The sequence below is a fragment of the Argopecten irradians genome, chromosome 16 (assembly GCF_041381155.1).
Source record: "Argopecten irradians isolate NY chromosome 16, Ai_NY, whole genome shotgun sequence".
Taxonomy (NCBI): Eukaryota; Metazoa; Mollusca; class Bivalvia; order Pectinida; family Pectinidae; genus Argopecten; species Argopecten irradians.
In genome coordinates this window covers 29,343,818-29,365,348 of record NC_091149.1, presented here as the reverse complement: position 1 = coordinate 29,365,348, position 21,531 = coordinate 29,343,818, and the positions used below count along the sequence as shown (strand labels likewise).

The following is a 21,531-nucleotide window of genomic DNA, read 5'->3' as shown; positions in this document are numbered from 1 at the left end:
TTACACCACAGACTTTAGGTAGGGGCCGTACCTCTTGTCGTGATCGGCGACGATAGATCTCGTGAGCTGTAGCTTCGTCCAAGTCTTTTGTGCCTGGTACAAATTTCTTGGCATCTGGTTCATCTTCCTCCTGCTCAACATGGCGGAGCTGTGGCATCCATTCCACGGCCTCGTCACCTTGGTGACGGGTGAATTCCCTGGAAATGATTGGATATAAATTCATGTTACTGATGACACTGACCAATGAGATAATTAACTATTAAGAAGTACAGTGAAGAAAGGTTTTCCATGGGGTAGTCACATATAGACACAAACGATGTAGATCACAGATTCCGTAAAATAATAGCTTAATGCTTAAACAGCTGTATTTCCCATCTGACCTTTGCCCTATGACCTTTGACCTACCTGTGTTTGAGTTGGTCCAGCCAATCGTTGACTTCCTCCTCGTCAGTTGTGACCATCAGCGTGACAGCTGCATCACATGTTCCATGTTCGTTGGTGATTGCGACGAGATATGTGCCAGCATCCTTCTTCTGGATGTTTTTGATCTCGAGGACCTCTTCTTGGGTTTCCTCGTCGAAGAACACATTGTATTTCTTGTCACTCTTGATTTTCTGCCATTTTCCCTTTGACCATGAAATGGTTGGTTTAGGTTCTCCATCAGGAATACAACGGAACATGGCTACGGCACCTGATAGAATCAAGTTAACATGCTTAAGTTTTACAAAATGTGGCTTTGGAAATGTATCTTAAAAGTTAATTAATACTGTTATTAGTAATTAATGAATGAATTTTAATAAAACTAGCACTTATTGGTTATTAGGATGTAAATGTTCAATCATCCGAGTTCTCAGTTTTAGATCCTCATGCTGTGGATGCACAGATATACAACATGTATTAAGAACATTTCATTTATCTATTCTGAAATTCTGTGACAGTGTTAAAATGTTCGTTGTAACACCCACTAAACATCGGTAAGTATAACATACCTTCCAGCATTGTACACTTGAGTGGAAGTTCCTTGAAGGTCGGGGCCCGACCACGTACTGTGAGTTCCGCGGTACATAACTCCTCCCCTCCAGTATTAACGGCCACAGCCTTAATAAGACCTTGCAGCTCCGGTGAAGCTTTGTCAATGACGAGTGAATGTGTACGGTCGCGTTTGTTGAAGACAAAATGGACGCCCTCACCTTCTTCAATCTCCTGGTCATTAATGAACCTAAAACAGAGAGAAGAGTTAGCTCCCTTGTAAAAAAAAAATCCATTCACAATATTCAACCAAGTTAAACGAGACAGCTGGTCTATATTTGGAAATTGAAAAGTTATTTGCTCTTGCAGGTAGGTATCTAATGGGTTTTTTGTTCTCAGAGAAAACAATTTCATTTTCAACACCAACCAAAGAAGTAACAATGAATGACTACAGGGAAAGATAACTCAGTCATGTGATATAATTGAGACTCAAGGGCAGATAACCCAGTAATATGATGAAATCAGACATCCTTATGACAGATAAAAAATTCTCACCATTTGATGTCAGGAAGAGGGAGACCTTCAACTTTACAGTCAAAGCTGACAGCGCCTTCTTCTGGAACAAGGGTGTCAGACATTTTCCTGGCAAAGGATGGTTTTCTACCAGCTAAAAATAAACAAAATTGTAATAAAACAATGGCCTAGACAATAGCGTTCATAAAATACATTTCAGAGGATGTTATGACATTTGTGTTTTCTTTATAAACTTAAAAGTCATAAAAATGCTTTTTGCATCTATCAGTATTATTTACATGTAACTGGCATTGACCTCTGACATAACAGTCCAAAGTATATGTGACCTTGACCTTGTATCCTAACTACAACTAAGCTATGTCAAAGGGCACATTATACCAACAATGTCCATACAACTGTTACTGTACAGCTATGATCACTTACGCACGACTTTGAGTCGACAGCTACAGGACACTTGGCCGGCTGGGTTGCTGGCGCGGATGGTGTACAGGTTGGAGTCGGACACGAGTGCGCTGGGGATTTTGAGACGATAAGTCTGATCTTCGACCTCCATCTTGATGTCGTCACTCTCAGTCAACTCTGTCTTATCCTTCAACCTGTATTAGAAATCAAAGTACTGAGAGTACTGGAGGAAACAGTGTCTTGTCATTCAACCTATATTCTGTCTTTGCATATTACGTAGTTACCTCCCATGCGGGTAGGTTTCCATTGTGATATGATTGTTTTGCAAGTGTTTCTCTAAAAATTATATGTTACACCTGCAAACATATGAGGTCACAATCAATACCAACCAAAAAATGCAGAAAAGTAAGTGTGCAGACGGAATTAAGAATCAAAGTACAGAAGGAAGAGGGAGGGGAGGGGGTAGTTGATGTTGATGATATATACAATAGTACATTTGGTACACATTTTATTGGATTCAATTTTAATCATCATATGACCACACAAAACAGAAATGTTAAATAAATTTTGGAGTGAATTATTTTTTAACTGAAGAAACATAACATCTTGCCTGAGTGGTTGACTTACCAGACGATATCTGGTTTGGGTTTACCAGAGATGGCACATTCCATGATGACTGTGGCCTTCTCAATCACTTCCAGATTCTCCAGCCTCTTAATGAATTTAGGTCCTTCTTTCTTTTCTGTATGGGAAACAATAATTTAACATTTTCATCATTTCAACTAACATGTTGATTATTTTTTTAATAAAATCTTATTTGAAACTAAAAAAAAAATTGAAATAAATAGTTTTAAAATGTTTAACGTTTTTGCACATTAACACTATCTCAATTCAAATATAGCAGAACTATAAATGTTAACCCAGGTTTCACCCCTTAAGATGCATTTAGATTCTTCTAATTCAACGGCTGGAATAATCCATTTTGGAATTCAGGGGTGCATGAGTTAAATAAAGATAACATTTTGAATATCAATATATACAGTAGACTCCTACTTCGGAGAGTGATTCCTTTAAAAGACAGACCACTTTATATTGAATTGTTACTAGTTACACTAACCTTCCACATTAAGGCGGCCTTCACAGGTTACCTCCCCTGCTTTGTTGGTAGCGACGGCCTTGATTTGACCTTGGTCCTCCACTACTGTGTTGTCTATAGTAAGGATATGGACCACGTCGACGTAGCCCTTACGTTCATCCAAACGGAACCGGATACCAGTCTCGATTGGTTGGTCGTTGATAAACCTGTGAATAATACAGTCCATATTCAGTCAAGCATGTAGATTTGGAATCTCATACCAATTATCTTTTCTTTTATGCAAATATAAGTTTTAATGATAATTTAGTATATTTCACATATATTTACATATAGGGACTTAAAAAGGGACCGATTCCCTCAAGTTAGGTCAGTACCACACTGCAATTTTTCATTCTTTCAGTTAGATTTAAGACTAATATAGATTATAAAATGAAGACCTGAATTCTCCTTCTTTCAGTAAAACATAAAATAGTTAACATTTGAGGAACTGAATGCAAAAATAAGCCATTATCTCTGATATTTCAAAACTTACCAAGAAACTTCAGGTTGTGGGATGCCCTTGACGGCACATTCAAATCTGACAGGACGGCCTTCCTTGATATCCCTGGAGTTGACTTTACGAGTGAACTCTGGGGGCTCTGATTTACCTGAAATTATAGAGGACAATAATTATTGAATCATACAGGGAATAATCTTACATTGCAGAAGTTTGAGTGTAACGTTTGAGATATACTGGTATTTAAACAATGGTCTACATTTAACCATTGAATATTGTTATGATTTGAAATAACAATATACAATCTCCATAATAAACGACCATAGAAAATAAGGGTTTTCTCAAATAAATGTTTTGAGTTTTCCTGTATATCACAGAGCTCAAATATGACAATTCCAGTAGAACTTTTAATGGAACTTATTCAACTTATTTATTAACATTGAATATTGAGTACACAAACCTTCTACAGTCACTTTAGCGACATGTTCTGCTTCGCCGGCTGAGTTTGTAGCGACACATTTGAACTCTCCCTCGTGATCTACTGTTGTTTTCTTGACAAGGAGCGTTGTTGTTTCATCGTCGTATGAGATACTGACGGCTGGAGTGTTGGCCAACACTTTGCCGTTGTTTGACCAGGCAACCTCTGGGCGAGGCAGTCCAGTGACCTTGGCTATTAAGGTCAAGGGCTTTTCCTCCATAACGGTCTGTTAGGATAGAGGGTACATATAAACTTATCAATATAAATATATCTGGGAATCTCTCCTAAATCTTCATTGATAACAGTTAGTAATTTAACAGTCAAAAGAAATTGGTTTCATAACATTTAAACATAATATTAAAATTTTCATATAAACAATGAATTAATAGTTTTTTCAAGATGGTATAAACTAATAAAGAAATTCAATATTCAGTTTTATGCATACTATTACCTTGATATTTTTTAATAAATATAATTGTATAATTTTTATCTTCACTTACACACTCCTCGAAGACTTCGGTGAACACTGGAGCCTTGGACTCATCTTGGTGTCTAAGGACCAGAGGTGACTCGGAGAGACGCTTGTCACGGGCTATTTCTGTAAAAACAGTCACAAAATTATAGTAGTTCTGTAAAAACAGTCACAAAATTATAGTGTTTCTGTAAAAAAAGTTTATACTATTTCTGTAAAAAACAGTAATAAAATTATAGTTTTTCTGTAAAAAAAGTTTATACTATTTCTGTAAAAAAAAGTAATAAAATTATAGTATTTCTGCTAAAAAACAGTCACAAAATTATACTATTTCTGTAAAAAATGTTCATACTATTTCTTTAAAAACCAGTAATAAAAAATTAGTATTTCTAAAAAAAAACAGTCAAAAAATATACTATTTCTGCTAAAAAACAGTAACAAAATTATAGTATTTCTGTAAAAACAGTAAAATTTCAGTCTATTTCCATACACAAAGTCAATATAGTACACCTTTATACTTATAGTCAAATTATTACACTATTTCTGATAATATAGGATTATACAGTTAGTTAATGTAAAGTTTCTGGTCATGAAAATATGAGGGCATAAGATCTTCAGTTTTGTTTTGTTTAAACATTTTCATTTTTTTTTAAACAGAATACTAGAAATATCAACATCAGCATATTTTTTAGCAAAAAAAAAAAAAAAAAATCAAACTTAATATTGATAACTAGAGGCTGTGTCATTTGTGTGTACCTGTCACTTCCAGAGGAATTTCACAGGTAGCCTCTCCAGCTTCGTTAGTGGCCACACAGGTGTAAACACCTGCATCTATTGTCTCAGTGTCTTTGATCTCGAAACAATAGGTGTCTTCATATTTCTCAAAGTCGTACAAGTCCTTGTCATCGAGAGTCTTGTCCTTCTTCCAGGCAACTGTAAAATGTTTAATGTAAGTCATTATAGTCCCATAATAGATAGATCAAGTGATTGTAGTCATTAAAATACAAATACCAGATCAAAAATTTGGGAGCGATTTCTCACCAGTAAAAGAAAATTTGTTTTTGACAGACTCAATCTCAAAATCACAAAATCACCTCTTTTCTTTTTACTTTGTACTGAATCTGTGTTTTTACACTAATTATTAACAATATAAGGATATATGCTGTTGCTAGCACTAAATAAATTAAATACACAAGATATCTAACAATGATTACAAAATTATTAATTAGCTATCTTTAATTGAAATTTATTATTGACTACAGGTGTATTACAGGTATATAGTATTTACCTGTGGGTTTGGGCATGCCCACCACCTTGACGAGGAATTGAGCACGGTCATGTTCTCTAGCCACGACCTTCTCTGGTACCTTGATAAACTCGGGTGGGGATAGCTTCTCATCCTTGGGCTCTGTAAAACCAAAACAATATTTACACATTTAATAATGAATTTTTCAAAACTTGAAATAGTTATTTAAGATATTTTAAAGACTGACATATGTTTTACTCCACTTTATCTGAGCTTCCTACATTTAGTGTAAGCAGAATTACAGCAAACTAGTGGTACAAGTGTACCCATGAAACTTACCTAGAGCTGTTTTACAAGTTCAGGTGCTTTGTGGGGTATAGGGTCATACCAATCTACATCACACACAGGTAAACTACCTACTCTACATAAGGTACATGGATAGGAGGTATGATGTATTCCACATTCCCCATCCATCAGGTCACATGGAATCTACCTGAGTAACCGCCTTGGGGCACCTGTCAATCACAGGTAAGTCAGCATCTCCCTGTACCCAGTAGGGGGCCTCAGGTAAGAATTACACAGGTAAGTCAGCTCTCCCTGAACCAAGTAGGGGTCAGCATCTACCTGTTAGGTATTTACCTGTGCAAGCAGGGGGTCTTAGGTAACAGTCAGCATGCTGTACCAGCAGGGGTCACAGGTGAGATACACACAGGTAGGTTCAGCCAGCATCTTCTTGTTAGGTGTGTACCTGTAGGTGTGTGTTGGAGTGATTGGGGGGGGGAGGGGGGGGTGTTCTTATCAGGTGTGAATCAAAGATATAAATGATCACCCAAAAGACTTTGCATTAGCCATGATATTATGGGAGGGGGAGTGGGAAGAGAATTTAGAAGGTAAGAATTGTGTGTGTAACAGGATCGCAGGTATGTGGCCCTAGACAACTTTCATTATTGGTATTGGATCATATTCTAACATCTTCTTAATTGTAAGTGATTTCAAAGGTAGATTTTTTTTCTGAGAACCAATCATAATTGCCAAAACCTTATAAATATTATAAGGAAGTCTAATACCTATTCATGTTGAAAATTGAAGATGTCTAAAGGTTTATAATTTTTTTTAATAAGTTAATTCATTTATTCTTCATGGTAATAATGATAAAATTTAAATCTTTTAAATAAAGCTTCTGTGTATTCCGTACCTTCAACGAAGAGTTCGGCTTTACATTTAGCGGTGCCAGCCTCGTTCTTGGCCTCCGCTGTGTATGTCCCATCATGCTCTGGGACAACGTCAACGATGAGTAGTGATGATTCGCCATCTTCGCCGTACTCGATTGTGAATCTGTTGTCAGTTTTTGTGATTTCCTTGTCGTTTCTGTACCACAGAATCTCTGGTGTGGGTTTGCCTGTCGCACGACAAGTGAATGTCGCTTTCTCTCCAACAGTAGTCTCGACGGTCTGGATCTCGACAACAAATTTCGGTGCCTCGAGTTCCTTCACCTCTTCTACTGGTTTAGCTTTAACAAAAAATTGTCATACCTTATCATTCTGAAACATTCTTTTTAATTAAAAAATTCACCAAAAATTGTCACAAAATTAAAGTTCTAAAAAAAAATGTAATATTGGATATATATATCTTCAGATCTACATGTTTACCTGTGACCTGCAGTTCAGCTGTACAGGTGACTTTGCCAAATTTGTTTTCTGCCTCAACTGCGTAGTTGCCAGCATCCTCAGGTGTGATGTCATACACTTCGAGATGGTGGAGTTTCTCGTCCTCGAACACCATATATTTGCCCTCCTCTGTGAGTTCATGGCCATTACAAAGCCAGTGGAGCTCAGGTTTAGGTTCGCCGATAACTTCACAGCTGAAGTCTACGGTCTCACCCTCCGTAATCTAGGGAAACATCACAGATTATTATACAGAAGGTACTTAAACCCAATAACATTATAATACTTTCAATGATCAAGGAATATAAGAAAAAGTTAAGAAAACTTTGATTATAAAACATTGCTCCGAGAGTATATATTTCATCTTAGATATTAAAAACAACTGAGGTCTAGCTGGCCCTGATTTCTTAAAAGAAAAAAACCACTGACTTACAATACAAAACTTTTATCAATTATGTAACTTCTGTGAAATAAATTTACTTCAGCCCGACTTTTACTAAAGACTATTTTGAGAAATTTATAGGGCCCGATATCTAAACTATAATCAGCTGTTCTTGCTTCTGTACAAATTATCTCCCCTGAGTGTGAAGCTTAGGATCAAATACAGTTTATATTGTAAAGGTAAATTTTAGTGATGATGTTGATATGGCCATGACGAGTATGATTTAACTTACAGTCTGGGTTTTGATCTTGAGGACAAACTCTGGGGCCTGTCCCTTCTCGGGTTCAATGACAGCTGTCTCCTCGACTGTTTCCACTTTCTTGGCTCCTAAACAACACAAAAACATACATCAAACATTACTTCAGAAATTTTGTCCCAATTACAGTAAAATTTCCAAAACGGTTCCATATTACAGAGAGATTGTAACACATAAAAGGACCTCCCATCCATATAACATTGAGACAGGATGGAGATAATAAATGAGGTTATACAAACTAAAATATTCATCATTTTCTAGTAGTAAATTAATGACAACATAGAAAGAAATAAAAATAGTTTGTATGCTATATGGAGATTAATTTTCCATCAATTTCAGACAAAAAGACAAAAAAATAATAATAATGCTGTTATGTTAAAGAATTTTGAGTAAATTCAATTGATTTAAAAAAAACATTTTTTTTATGCATGATTAGAAGTTGGTAATAAATCACCAAGAAGTAAAACAACATTTCTACTGGACATATTGAACTCCACCACATTCACTGCTAACATATCCCCCAGACATCTACTAGTAAATGACATTTCTACTGGACATATTGAACTCCACCACATTCACTGCTAACATATCCCCTAGACATCTACTAGTAAATGACATTTCTACTGGACATATTGAACTCCACCACATTCACTGCTAACATATCCCCCAGACATTTATTTACTAGTAAATGACATTTCTACTGGACATATTGAACTCCACCACATTCACTGCTAACATATCCCCCAGACATTTATTTACTAGTAAATGCCTCATTTCTACTGGACATATTGAACTCCACCACATTCACTGCTAACATATCCCCTAGACATCTACTAGTAAATGACATTTCTACTGGACATATTGAACTCCACCACATTCACTGCTAACATATCCCCCATACATCTACTAGTAAATGACATTTCTACTGGACATATTGAACTCCACCACATTCACTGCTAACATCTCCCCAAGACATCTATTTACTAGTAAAGCCTCCTCATGTTTAATCGTTTCTGACACAAGTTTACTTTTTATCCTAACAAATCCTGGCATATTGAGTCCAGTCACTGACCACTTAATCTGACTGATACTATATATAAATACAGATGATACCTACATGTAGAATCACTCATTACACCAAACTGTGCCCTATAAATGACCTTGAACGCATCCCATAGCATAGGACATGGATTTGTACTAACTTATACTACATCCCCAGCATAGGACATGGATTTGTACTAACTTATACCTACATCCCCAGCATAGGACATGGATTTGTACTAACTTTATACCTACATCCCCAGCATAGGACATGGATTTGTACTAACTTATACCTACATCCCCAGCATAGGACATGGATTTGTACTAACTTATACCTACATCCCCAGCATAGGACATGGATTTGTACTAACTTATACCTACATCCCCAGCATAGGACATGGATTTGTACTAACTTATACCTACATCCCCAGCATAGGACATGGATTTGTACTAACTTATACCTACATCCCCAGCATAGGACATGGATTTGTACTAACTTATACCTACATCCCCAGCATAGGACATGGATTTGTACTAACTTATACCTACATCCCCAGCATAGGACATGGATTTGTACTAACTTATACCTACATCCCCAGCATAGGACATGGATTTGTACTAACTTATACCTACATCCCCAGCATAGGACATGGATTTGTACTAACTTATACCTACATCCCCAGCATAGGACATGGATTTGTACTAACTTATACCTACATCCCCAGCATAGGACATGGATTTGTACTAACTTATACCTACATCCCCACATAGGACATGGATTTATATCTTACAATATACCTACATCCCCAGCATAGGACATGGATTTGTACTAACTTATACCTACATCCCCAGCATAGGACATGGATTTGTACTAACTTATACCTACATCCCCAGCATAGGACATGGTGTACTATTAACTGTACTAACTTATACCTACATCCCCAGCATAGGACATGGATTTGTACTAACTTATACCTACATCCCCAGCATAGGACATGGATTTGTACTAACTTATACCTACATCCCCAGCATAGGACATGGATTTGTACTAACTTATACTACATCCCAGCATAGACATGGTTGTACCTACATCCCAGCATAGGACATGGATTGACTTTTACTAATTATACTACTCTACATAGCATAGGACATGGATTTTAACAACTTACATATTCATCTCCAGCATTAAAACAGTGATCTCAAGTCTGATCAATGGCACCTTATTCATACCTTATTTTGATGCTATTCATTTTAGTTCATGAATTAAATCATTCAATCTATTAAAATGAAAATTATCAAATGTTTATGTCAGAGAATAGACAAGAACTGTGTTTCACTTTGATAAAGATACATGAGGAACAGACTAGTAGATGGAGAATAGTGGTTTATCTACACCACATGTGGTACACACATGTACGCAGATTTCTATGATAAGTTAATTGTGTGATTAGTTTGTCAGACACCTTAAATTAATTCTCTCTTTATCCTATACTAATCTGTCACATGCACCTTCTCATCTCTAAAATCTCAACTCACTCCTCTCAACATCCCGTGACCTTGACCATATGACCTTTAACATTGTACAGTTTCATGCCCAATTGAAAATACCCACACATGAACTTAATCAATTCAACCAACCCCAATATTGACTTCATCACAGAGTTTTGGGACATTTTTTCTCATGCATTAACACGTAGCAGATTATTTTAAGTTACATATATTATATTGTTTAAAATTAGTTACAAGATGCATTTACTCCTATTTCATATTCAAATAATTTTACAAATTCACGCAAACTGCTCTCGAACTTATTTGAAAATCACCTGTCCGTGAACTGCCTAAGTATGTTTGAATTATTGTCTACTTTTACTCATATTTATAATACACAACACACCTGTTCATTAATTGTCTAATTTACCCCATACACGTATTTGAAGTCAAATTACTGCCTACTTTCACTTTACCATTATAATACATTACACACCTGTACTAATCTGCTTTACACTGTAAATCCTGAGTTAATCCTAATCCTAGCATTAATCACTGAACAGTCTGATAAACCAGAAAACATTTATCTAATCCTCTCCTAGCTTTCTTGTATAATGAATGAGTACAAAAAATTGTCCTTCTATCAGTTATTTGGCACATATGATACACAGAAACAGTGAAGTAAGTACCCTGACTTTAGCAAGTTATAAAGTTGTATTTCAGTACAAAATCTGGCAGTAAAGCTAACCAGACTGAGAAGGAACACATGACAGCTAGTTATTGTGATTTATCTACATCAAAGTCTGCTAACAATAGATAAGACAGGACCAGCAAGTTAATACAACAGTCCTGTCTGTGTGTCTGTGTCTGTCTATCTGTCTGTGATGGAGGGAAGAGGGTGTGTGCTCCCTTATTAGAGTTGATACCATCATGTAAATCAAGGATTTATTTTAGTGGCCAGAGAGAGATTTACAGACCAAAAGGAATAGAAGTATATTATAGGGTCCTTTAAGATTCTAATTCAAGATTATCTCCCCTTAAATTTGAATTATAATCAGATATTGTATTGTGGATACCGACATTATGGAGCTCATTTGAGTATTTTATGTCATGACTTCTTGCTGTTGAGCTGTTAAACATATTCTTATAAAATAGTTTAAAGTCAATTTGCATAAAAGCAAATATTTCTATAAAGGTGTGTGCAGTTTTCTATCCGATTCCTCCCTCCATAACAAACTAATAAAAGCACAGAGATATTTCAGGTCTGACCTACAGTATTTACTTATAACATACCCTGCCCATTACCTGAAGTATAAATCTGTAAAAACTGTTTACATAGTTCTGTAGTAATATAACAGTAAACCTGAGCATCATAAAGTTCTCCTCAGACAAATAGAGACACAGCACTACCTGACATATAGAGATTTCCCCAATATAAACTGGGTACTAGGATAACTTGATAACATGTGAACTTTCATCCTCACTAGTAAACAAACAACACATTTATATAGACATGCTGAATTCACTTTTCATTTTGACTTGATCTTCACCACCTAACCTCTACATTTCCAATTAAAAAGTAAACTTTGATCACACATCAATTACTGATAAAGCTTGGGTGTAACAAGGTCTTTAAAGTTTGATTAAATTTGTTAGAGTTTAAGTACATTACTTTACTATCGAAACCCTCTAAGTTTAAATTTAATAGTTTCAAGTCATTCTGTGATTAAGACCATAAAATCAAAGGTAAACATTTATATTTCTCTTTGGAGTGGGAAAATAATTAAGACCACTTTCATCTAACGTAATTTCAGGGATTTTTGAATACATCATATCTCCTCAATCTTCAAAGTAAATGCACCTTGCTATAGTACTGTTACAACAATTCTTATGAAGAACAAAATGCACTCTTTAAAATTCTATGATTAATTATTCAGCAATCTTCAGACAGACAATAATTTTGATTCAAATTTCAAAATAATTCAAACTCACCATAATTGATGTAACCAAGGACAAGATCCACAATTTTAGCGTTGCTGACTATCGTTATATAAGTTCTACCACGCCTCATGGTAGCTCATAGATGCGTAAATGCCATAAAATGTTCTCCAACACATATATACCAAACCTAGGACTTGGTATCACCATCTATGTAATATTTCCCATTATAAGATTTCTTGTTATTGTCTCATTGTCTCACATTATCCTCATGAACATTTTGTATTTCACATCCATTTCAAATCATTGGCTACATTTTAAATTATAACACAGTGTTTATCATAAAATCTCAGCTGTCAAAACTGCCATCAATTTTCAGTTGCACAACAGCAGATGTAATTGACCTTTGAACTCCATACAAGAAATCATCTTTTCATCCATCACACATCAACATCATGCACAGAGAAAATCAATTCTGCATGAAGACAAAAAATTTCTGATTCAAACTTCTATTTAAATCCTTCGAATGTTCCATTTCGACTTGCCTTCTGATGAAATCAACGCCTGACTAATTTGGTTTCAAAACTGTTTATTTCTCTATGTCGATTTCCTCCAAGTTCACTACAAGTTATGAAAGTCGACACACAGCTTGTCATTAAATTCCCAATGATACAACTCTGATAGAAAAAACAAACAAACTTTACGATCAATAAAGGTAATTTACTATCTCCGCGAGGTCATGACCTTAACACAGCAGACCCGATGTAGACTTGTGTAGACACAGATAGGTATGGATGTTGATACCAATCAAACATCTGTTCAAAATTGAATAAATTTCTCCACTTTTTCACAAATGTTGCCAAGCTATAAATAGCAGAAATGTGCGCTAACAAAAATTTCAATTCCACCAATTTATATCATAACTCAGTCTAATACTGTTTGTGTCCAAGTCTATCTAACCCTCAGAAGAGCCATTCATAAAAGTTACTAGAATGTAAAATTATGAAGAAGAAAGTTCGGTGAGTGTTGGCCAGAGTTCAACTTCACCACAAACACTGCAGGCTAAGCTTGTAATCCATTGATATACAGGAATACATAGGTCCAATCCTAACATGAGTGAGCTACCAGCATCCTCACTGATACGAATCTGTGTATCAAATCAATGTTCCCTGAAATCTTTTATTAGGTGTACAGTAACCTATAGTAAACAAACATAAGACTGACCCCAGATCAGTATCGGATACCTCCAACAGAAATAGACAACATGATTAGTTTCTAGTCTATAGATAATAGTGTGACCATCAATACTGGGTTAATTAAGATATCAACACCAGTGTCTAATTAGAACAAATCAGTAAGCCCCATCTATCACATCTCCCTGTCACAAGCAGAAACGTCCATACTCATATTCCACAACAGTCCATCCTCTTATCCCTGAATTATGCACAGATTTTGAGAAATAAGCAAAATATTTGTCTTTGTAAAACGATCAACCACAATCAGTGCACAATTCTATTCATCCAATTTTTCTGTTATATAAAAATCCTTTTCAACATTCCACAATTAATTTCAATTCAGATATCTTCAGAAAACTGAATCACCAGAATCACATTTTTCTATACTCCTTATACTTTGAATCATATTCCTGTTTTCAGAGTTCCCGAAATCGGTTTCTTCCTTTCCTCAAAACTTTCAAAATATAATTTGAACATGATGGTATACATTTCCTCCACTGAACATGATGTTCTCTACTAAGTTCTACAGTTAATAAGTCACTTTCCATTCCTTACTTTAGGGCTAGCACTCAGAACTGTGGTTAGATCTACTCAAGTATGGTTAGCTTACAGAGTTTTACCATAAAATATCTCCAGTTCCTAATTACCATAAAACTTTAACATATTTATTTATTTTTATCGCAGCACACTAACATTAACTAACTATACCTAAGGGTTTATTTATAGATGAAATAAATAATATATAACATTAATATGAATATTTTTATTTTATACTATTAAGCTGTGTGTATACCATACGATATCATGTTAAATGGATACCATATATCAATTCTCAGTAACAAACTACCAATCTGCTTATCAAAAATACTCCTCTGGGATTCTCGGGGATTAAATCTGTTTGAGAGATATAAGCTCATTGTACAGATTTATTTTCTATTGTTCAAACAGCGATCTTTTCTCCTCTGTTCAAACTTGCTTTAAAACTTGAGGTTAATAACAGACAAAATACTTACAGTCTTATCTTGGTTACAGTCTATCTTTTATAAGTAAAATTTAAGATAGGTTTCCAATTTAAACTAAGTAATTTGTAGAAATATATATATGAACAATGAATATATTAATTTGAGTAACTTTTTTTGTAATGAACTTTTGGTAAGATTTGATTTAGATTAAATGAAAATCAAACCATTCAATCCAATTCAACTTGCATGATGTTCTTCTTATTTTAATTAGATTGTTATTCACTTATTTTCATAAAGCCTGCTATTCTTCTCATTTTCTTTAATTATTTCTTCCCTAACATCGTCAAAACACAAATATCCATTAGCTATCATGGCTATACTGATCAAAACACACACCTTGATCACCTCAATTTATACCTGATACTTATATGTTTTCCATTATAAACGCTACTACAATACCTAGACTAGACTTCAGAACAAAATATCTCTCTAGTACAGTTATAACTGCATTCAGTACAAATTACACAAGCCCATCAACTCTCAGTGAACCCATTTAAATGCGCCCCTACCCCCCACCAACAGCAGGAATGTCTTAGACATACTGTCATGTATTCTATCAATTATACATTTTATGTAAAAAAGATTATACACATTTGGCTTTGATTCTTTCTGTAAAGTTATAGTATCCCACATTTCCTATTTTATTACAAACACATGATTTTTAATGGGTTATCCCCCTTTCTATCCCCCTCAGGACCTAAATGTCAGCAGCTATCCCCCTTAATGATTATCTCAACATACATGTCCTTCATTATAATAAAAGCTCCGGTTTTTTTCTATTTAATTAATGAAATTAGTTTCAGCCATTTTTTTTTTAATTTGCAAAATATCACAATAAAAGAATAAAAAAAAAAAATTACAAAAACAAAAATTTATACAATCTTAAAATTATGATTCTTTTTAAGTTATAACAAGGCAGTGCAATTTGAACCAGAAAAAAAAAACTAACCATAAATTGCAACACACAAAAATGTTTGACATTCAAAATTATGTTTTTTCTAACAATGAGAAACTATTGACAAATATGTAAACAATTTTAACAATGGGCGAGATAAAGATCACACAAATCTAAGGTATTATTTTGTAATGTTTTTATGTACCTCTATCCAATACACTAACGAGGATTGTAGTTACAGAATTACCTGGACGGTATGTTGACCCCTAGGGGTCAGACAGATAACAGAGTTAAAGGATATCATTGTAGTATGTCTATATGTACACATACCTGGCCGACACAATGGGCGGATAGGTACCTCATATTTAATTAATGATAAATATTATCGTTATTAGTAATCAGACACAAAGACATAAGTGCCTTGTGGGTTATAGTCTGTTTCAGAAAACAAGGTGTTAGTAAGACTGCAGAAATGTTAGCTAAAAAGGTTTTTTTATAATGCTTAAAACTGATGCGAATTAATACAAAATGTGCATGAATATGAACTTTTTTTTAAGAGCTATTAGGTTTAATGTTTGCAGATAAGTTTAAGCATATTTTGCGTGTTTAAAATTATTAGCTGATTAGGTGTATAGGGTTTCCATGTAGACCCTCACGGATAAGGTCACAGACAGACTCAGGGATGCATTTTCACATTTTTCTCCCATAGTTAATAGATTAGGACTTTTTTATAGTCTGTTTCATTAATGTGTGGGTTTATTGCACCCAAGTGTTTTGTTAGAAAATATAAAGAAAATAATTTGAATTGAGATGTTTAACTTTCACCAGTTCCATTGTGTGTATTCTTGTGAATGGAGATCCAAATATATTTACTGTAAAATCCATTAAGTATATTCTTTACCAAAGGAAACATGTATTTCTACTGGTGGAGACTCTTAGTGAAAGGATATGATATGGTTTAATGATTTTTAAAACCATGGCAGGATCAAATTTTTCATTTGCAATTCTAATGTCTGAATGACTTTCAGACAACAATTAATGCACACATGTCCTTGGGTGTCCTTGAAGGTTTTAGGATAAACATTTAATACATTGTAATCTTTATAAGGGGTACCAATGGGGTGTCAGTTTTAACTCACTCACCCCTAAAGTTTCCTAATAGACTGGTCTAGCCTTTGATTTAGAAGAGCTTATAAATGTGTCTTCATGGGTTAATGGATTAAATAGCACAAAAAAGACATGTTAAATTGTATTTGTTTCAACGAATCAATTAATCTTCATTGCACTTGTACGTTGGTAGGCTATTAAATCCATTTAATTATTTAATCAACCTTTAATTAGTTTATACTTAATTGGTTTTTCAGATTTAAATCCCAACTAAGCTATTTTTTTAGTAAGGTATTAAAACAGCAAAATAAGATTCTGAAAAATATTATTTGAATTTTATATGGTAAGATATAAAACATAATTGTGCACATGTTTATGATTTATCTTAAATTAGAAACTTAATCTCCTAAGTAGGATTATATCTTTTCAGGACACCACTAACAGGTACACCCACTTGAGGATTACGTGTGAGTCTCCCTCGTGTAGAGCCTCACCAGATACCTGCCGGACATTAATACCAGATAAGGAGAAATTGGAAACCATGACGATAATATGTGATTATGTGTCGGCCCCTCAGGTAAGATACAGGTAACTCAGTAATGATTTCCCTATCTAAGTGTTGGCTAAAGTCAATCATCAATCACACATCAGCTCGTTACACACCTGGAAGGTATGTTGAACAGGTGAGATTTTGACAGCTATCATAATGTCTGCCGATGTAAATCGTTACGAGATTTATTTCCACATTTGTTGGAGTGAATTGTATGTTGATGGTTGTATAATTGACAGGAGTTAAATACTATTGTGAATATTTATGAATCAATTTTCCAATTGGGTGAGCAGTGAAAGGATTATTACAGTGTGTGAAGTTTGATCTCTTACTCATTGTATAATTACAGAAAAGAAACAAATTACTTTGAAGTGGAGATTTAACTGATGTAAACTAGTTAATATTCCTTTTGACATTGAACATCATAATTATGTTTCCCTTTCTCATGATAGATTTTTGTGACTTTATAATAACTTTAAAGAGTTATGGTTTGAATGTAATTTCTACTTTGAAGAGAATAATAATATCATAATAAGTAGATTTATTTATCACATTTCTTTAATTTCACAACCTACACTTCTAATATAGGATCATGAGGAAGTTAATTTATATTTTATCACCTCACAAAAAAATCCCTGTTTTACAGTAAACATATTATTAACTGGTCCTGTCCTCTATAAATTACCCCCACATCTACAGACATTGTGTGCTTTCTGTATTCATTAATCATACCATGTAATTACTTGACATGAAGTGCCTTAATTGTGTGTGTTTACGCTTTATAAGTAGATGTCATGTTCTTTCTCCAGTAATATTCAAAATAAATATAGAAGTTTATTTTCTGGTTATTTTATTTCTTCCTGCTACAAATAGAACTTTCCAGATTCTGAGCTGCTTGGTCACAGCCACATAATCCAAATCTTCAGAGAGGACAAAAGTCAATCAATAAAAGTTCAAAAGTCTGTCTCTGCATTCAAAGAAGTTTTGTCCATTTGTAGGAAACTGGGGAATATTTGGTTTCCATAGTAACATATCCGTGAGCAGTCTCAATGGACAATAGCTCTGTGATTCATCTAAAGCTATGTTATATCTACGAAGCATGTTCAAAAACATAAAATTCTGTTCAAGGGAGATAATCGGAAAATGCAAAAAATTTACAAAACATTTAAAAAATCCATCTTTTAATAATCTCAAATCGATATAATCTTACAAATAATAATTTGATTCCAAAGTTATCTCCCTTGATAAGAATTTGTTGACAATTGCTAGCTGTGCATTGATGATGATGTGCAGATGATGATGATACACAAAGGTCAGAGGTCAGCAAGGTTATACAGCTGAACAAGGGACAACAACTCATGTCAAACTGGACAATTTTCTCATAATCTTCATATAACATTTGTTTTTATATGAAGCAGGCTTCCTTTCAGTTTCAAATGTTCAGGTAAAAATATGTATCATTTTAATTGAACATGTGAAATAAAACTTTTCTTAAAAATATGTTGATATTTATTCATGTTAATAAATGAATCATGGAAATTTATATTTATCAAATATTAATGATTAATAGAATGAGGTTTGAACTGAGTTGTATATTTATATAATTTGAGAACAGAACGACACAAAGCATCAAGAATGCACAACTATTTCGACCCTTCTCCCTAAGTCTGCACACAAGACAGAGGAACGGGAAGGGTGGGGGTGCTGCCCCTCCTCCGGTCCACACACACATTGGAATGGGGGAGGAGACATATTAGCTGGGTGTAGGATTAGAGCGCGGAGCCTCATCCTGAACACCATGCAAAACAGAAAACTAGGATACTACAAGCTCGACAAAATAATGCACAGAAACTGAAAAATATCACAGAGAGATTAACCTCTACAAATAATAATAACGAGTTATTAGTTTTACAGATATATTCAGAGATATTTGAGAACTGAATATATCTTATAGGAAAAATAGCAAAAACAGATTTTTTTTTAATAATGAAAAGGTAGAGTAGACAAACTATAAATTTGTAATTTAGTATTCTATATTTGGAACTTTTAATGTTATTTTTCTATGCATTAGATAGAGCTTGTTGTATGTGTAAGATATATATATATAACACACATGCGAAAGTTTTGCGAAAAGGAATGTTTATTCTGGCAAAAAATTATATAAATATGACATTTTGACAAATTATTTCTGAAAGAATTTATACAATTTGATAGAGATTCATTTCTAGCTAGGTAAAATGTTAATGATGAAATGAAGATGAAATATTTGATAATGAACGGTTATGAAGTGAAAGGAAAAATGAAAGATATATGTATATAATATAATAAGTATGAAATAGAATTAAAGATATATTACAAAATGAAGGTTATATTGATAATTTTAATTTACATAGAAAAATAAAGGTAATTATTCTAAATCTAAATATAAGAACTTAAAAATGCTTTTTCAATAACATGATAATTCTGATTTACAGACATGGTTACTTCTTATTCCGTCTTTGAATATACTAAGAGTTACCTCCCTTATGGGAGTTATCCACTGTGACGTCATTTCATTGTGAGCAAAATTTACGTCATAATCTATGAAAAGCTTGACATTACGCTTGCAACTACATGACGTCACAGTCAATTCCTACTTGCAAGGGCAGATAACTCTGTAATATGCAAATACGGAATATGTAGTTGATTTGTAATATCATAATATCCTAGGAATTATGCTGAATCCATTGCTTTTATATATATATAAACCAAATTATCCATTGATTCTATGAATTTATACAATATTCATGCTAAAAATTAATGTGAAAAAATATTTACAAAAATAATTGACAAAAATAATTTTTACTTATGATACATATAACGTTTAGGAATGATCTAATGAATCTGAACTACTCCTCTTTTGTTGTTCTGTCCTGTTTCCAGTATATTCCTTCATAAACAAACATTACATTTATATGAATTTTAATTATAAACAACCTATTTTATATTATGCTGCTGTCCATTTTGATAATGAATCCCTACAAACAAAATTCAAGATGCAAAATTGATGAATGATGATTTCATTTGATTCTCGAAATGGACTTTTCTCTCGAATTAAAGTAAATCTTAATTCTATCAAAAATTACAAATGTACAGCTTTATACCAAACATTTTGTCCGGCAAAAATTCACAACCATGCAACAAACATGTGAAGACATACAAAAAACAAATTTTTAACAAAAATAGATTTTGATCGTGCCGACATTTTAACAAATCACTTATACAAACTAGATGCTTTTTAGTAAACATTGCATAACTTAAATCGGACAAACAAGCATTCAGAACTGAGATATATTTACATAGTTAACCAACAAAATTATTAAACAATTATTCCATGCAATGATAGGGAGACTACATTTTAAAAAAAACGCCAAAATAACTTGTTTTTATTATAATCATGCAAAATGACCTACGCTCATATGTTCTAGGGTCTATCAATCTGTACTAACATTTATGCATCAAAACTTTCTCTGTAAACTTTAATCCTGAGAGCTGTACTTATATTTATCAAGGGAGATAATCTAGCACTCATAAAATCTTCTGGTGAGATTCTGGTGTTATGAATGGACTTATAATACAATAGATTTTTCATCGAACACCCATTTACATGAAATTCCTATTAACATTAATCTAAGTACAATTGTATAAGGATATACTGGAATGTGTAACTAGTTAAAAATACATAATAAAATACGTAAATTATTGATAAAACTATATTTGGAAAAAACCCTTTTGATCCATCTATTAAGTAGCAATGATATGTCTTTTAAATAATCTATGATTCTATGCTGCATGTATATCACAAATAGAACTATATACACTGCACAACTCGCCCAATATAACAAAGCACTCTTTGACTCCATCTCAAAAACATTTCTAAGATTCATTTTTGTCAAACCAAATACCAAAATCAACACTATCAACATTTATACCTAAATATACTATTATATGGTTGAAACAGCGAAACTTCCATATTAATATGCTCTGAAAATATGCAGGGAACAATTTTCTACCTCCATGTACTTGAACTGGCCGCGAATCCAACCCAATACTTATTAAATCTGGCAGTATTTATAACTCAATATAGATTCCCTGACAACATCATGTTCTAACAATTAAAATGTTTTATGAATGTTATAAGTAAACCAATCCTGCTACCCC

The 21,531-nt window shown here is 33.7% G+C and overlaps 1 protein-coding gene across 2 annotated transcripts in view; it reads right to left on the bottom strand.

The window, feature by feature from the left end:
• LOC138310941 (titin-like) overlaps nt 1–21,531 on the bottom strand; it is a 255,773-nt gene that overhangs the window by 70,197 nt on the left and 164,045 nt on the right. For both annotated transcript variants that reach the window (XM_069252300.1, XM_069252301.1), the window contains 15 exons: nt 8,032–8,126; nt 7,343–7,583; nt 6,889–7,203; nt 5,736–5,855; nt 5,204–5,380; nt 4,476–4,573; nt 3,958–4,201; nt 3,534–3,648; nt 3,023–3,207; nt 2,533–2,647; nt 1,927–2,099; nt 1,525–1,636; nt 990–1,219; nt 406–691; nt 32–197 (listed from right to left, as the gene is read on the bottom strand). In XM_069252300.1, coding sequence (XP_069108401.1) covers nt 32–197; nt 406–691; nt 990–1,219; nt 1,525–1,636; nt 1,927–2,099; nt 2,533–2,647; nt 3,023–3,207; nt 3,534–3,648; nt 3,958–4,201; nt 4,476–4,573; nt 5,204–5,380; nt 5,736–5,855; nt 6,889–7,203; nt 7,343–7,583; nt 8,032–8,126 — 2,672 coding nt within the window. The remainder of the gene's footprint in view (nt 1–31; nt 198–405; nt 692–989; nt 1,220–1,524; nt 1,637–1,926; nt 2,100–2,532; nt 2,648–3,022; nt 3,208–3,533; nt 3,649–3,957; nt 4,202–4,475; nt 4,574–5,203; nt 5,381–5,735; nt 5,856–6,888; nt 7,204–7,342; nt 7,584–8,031; nt 8,127–21,531) is intronic.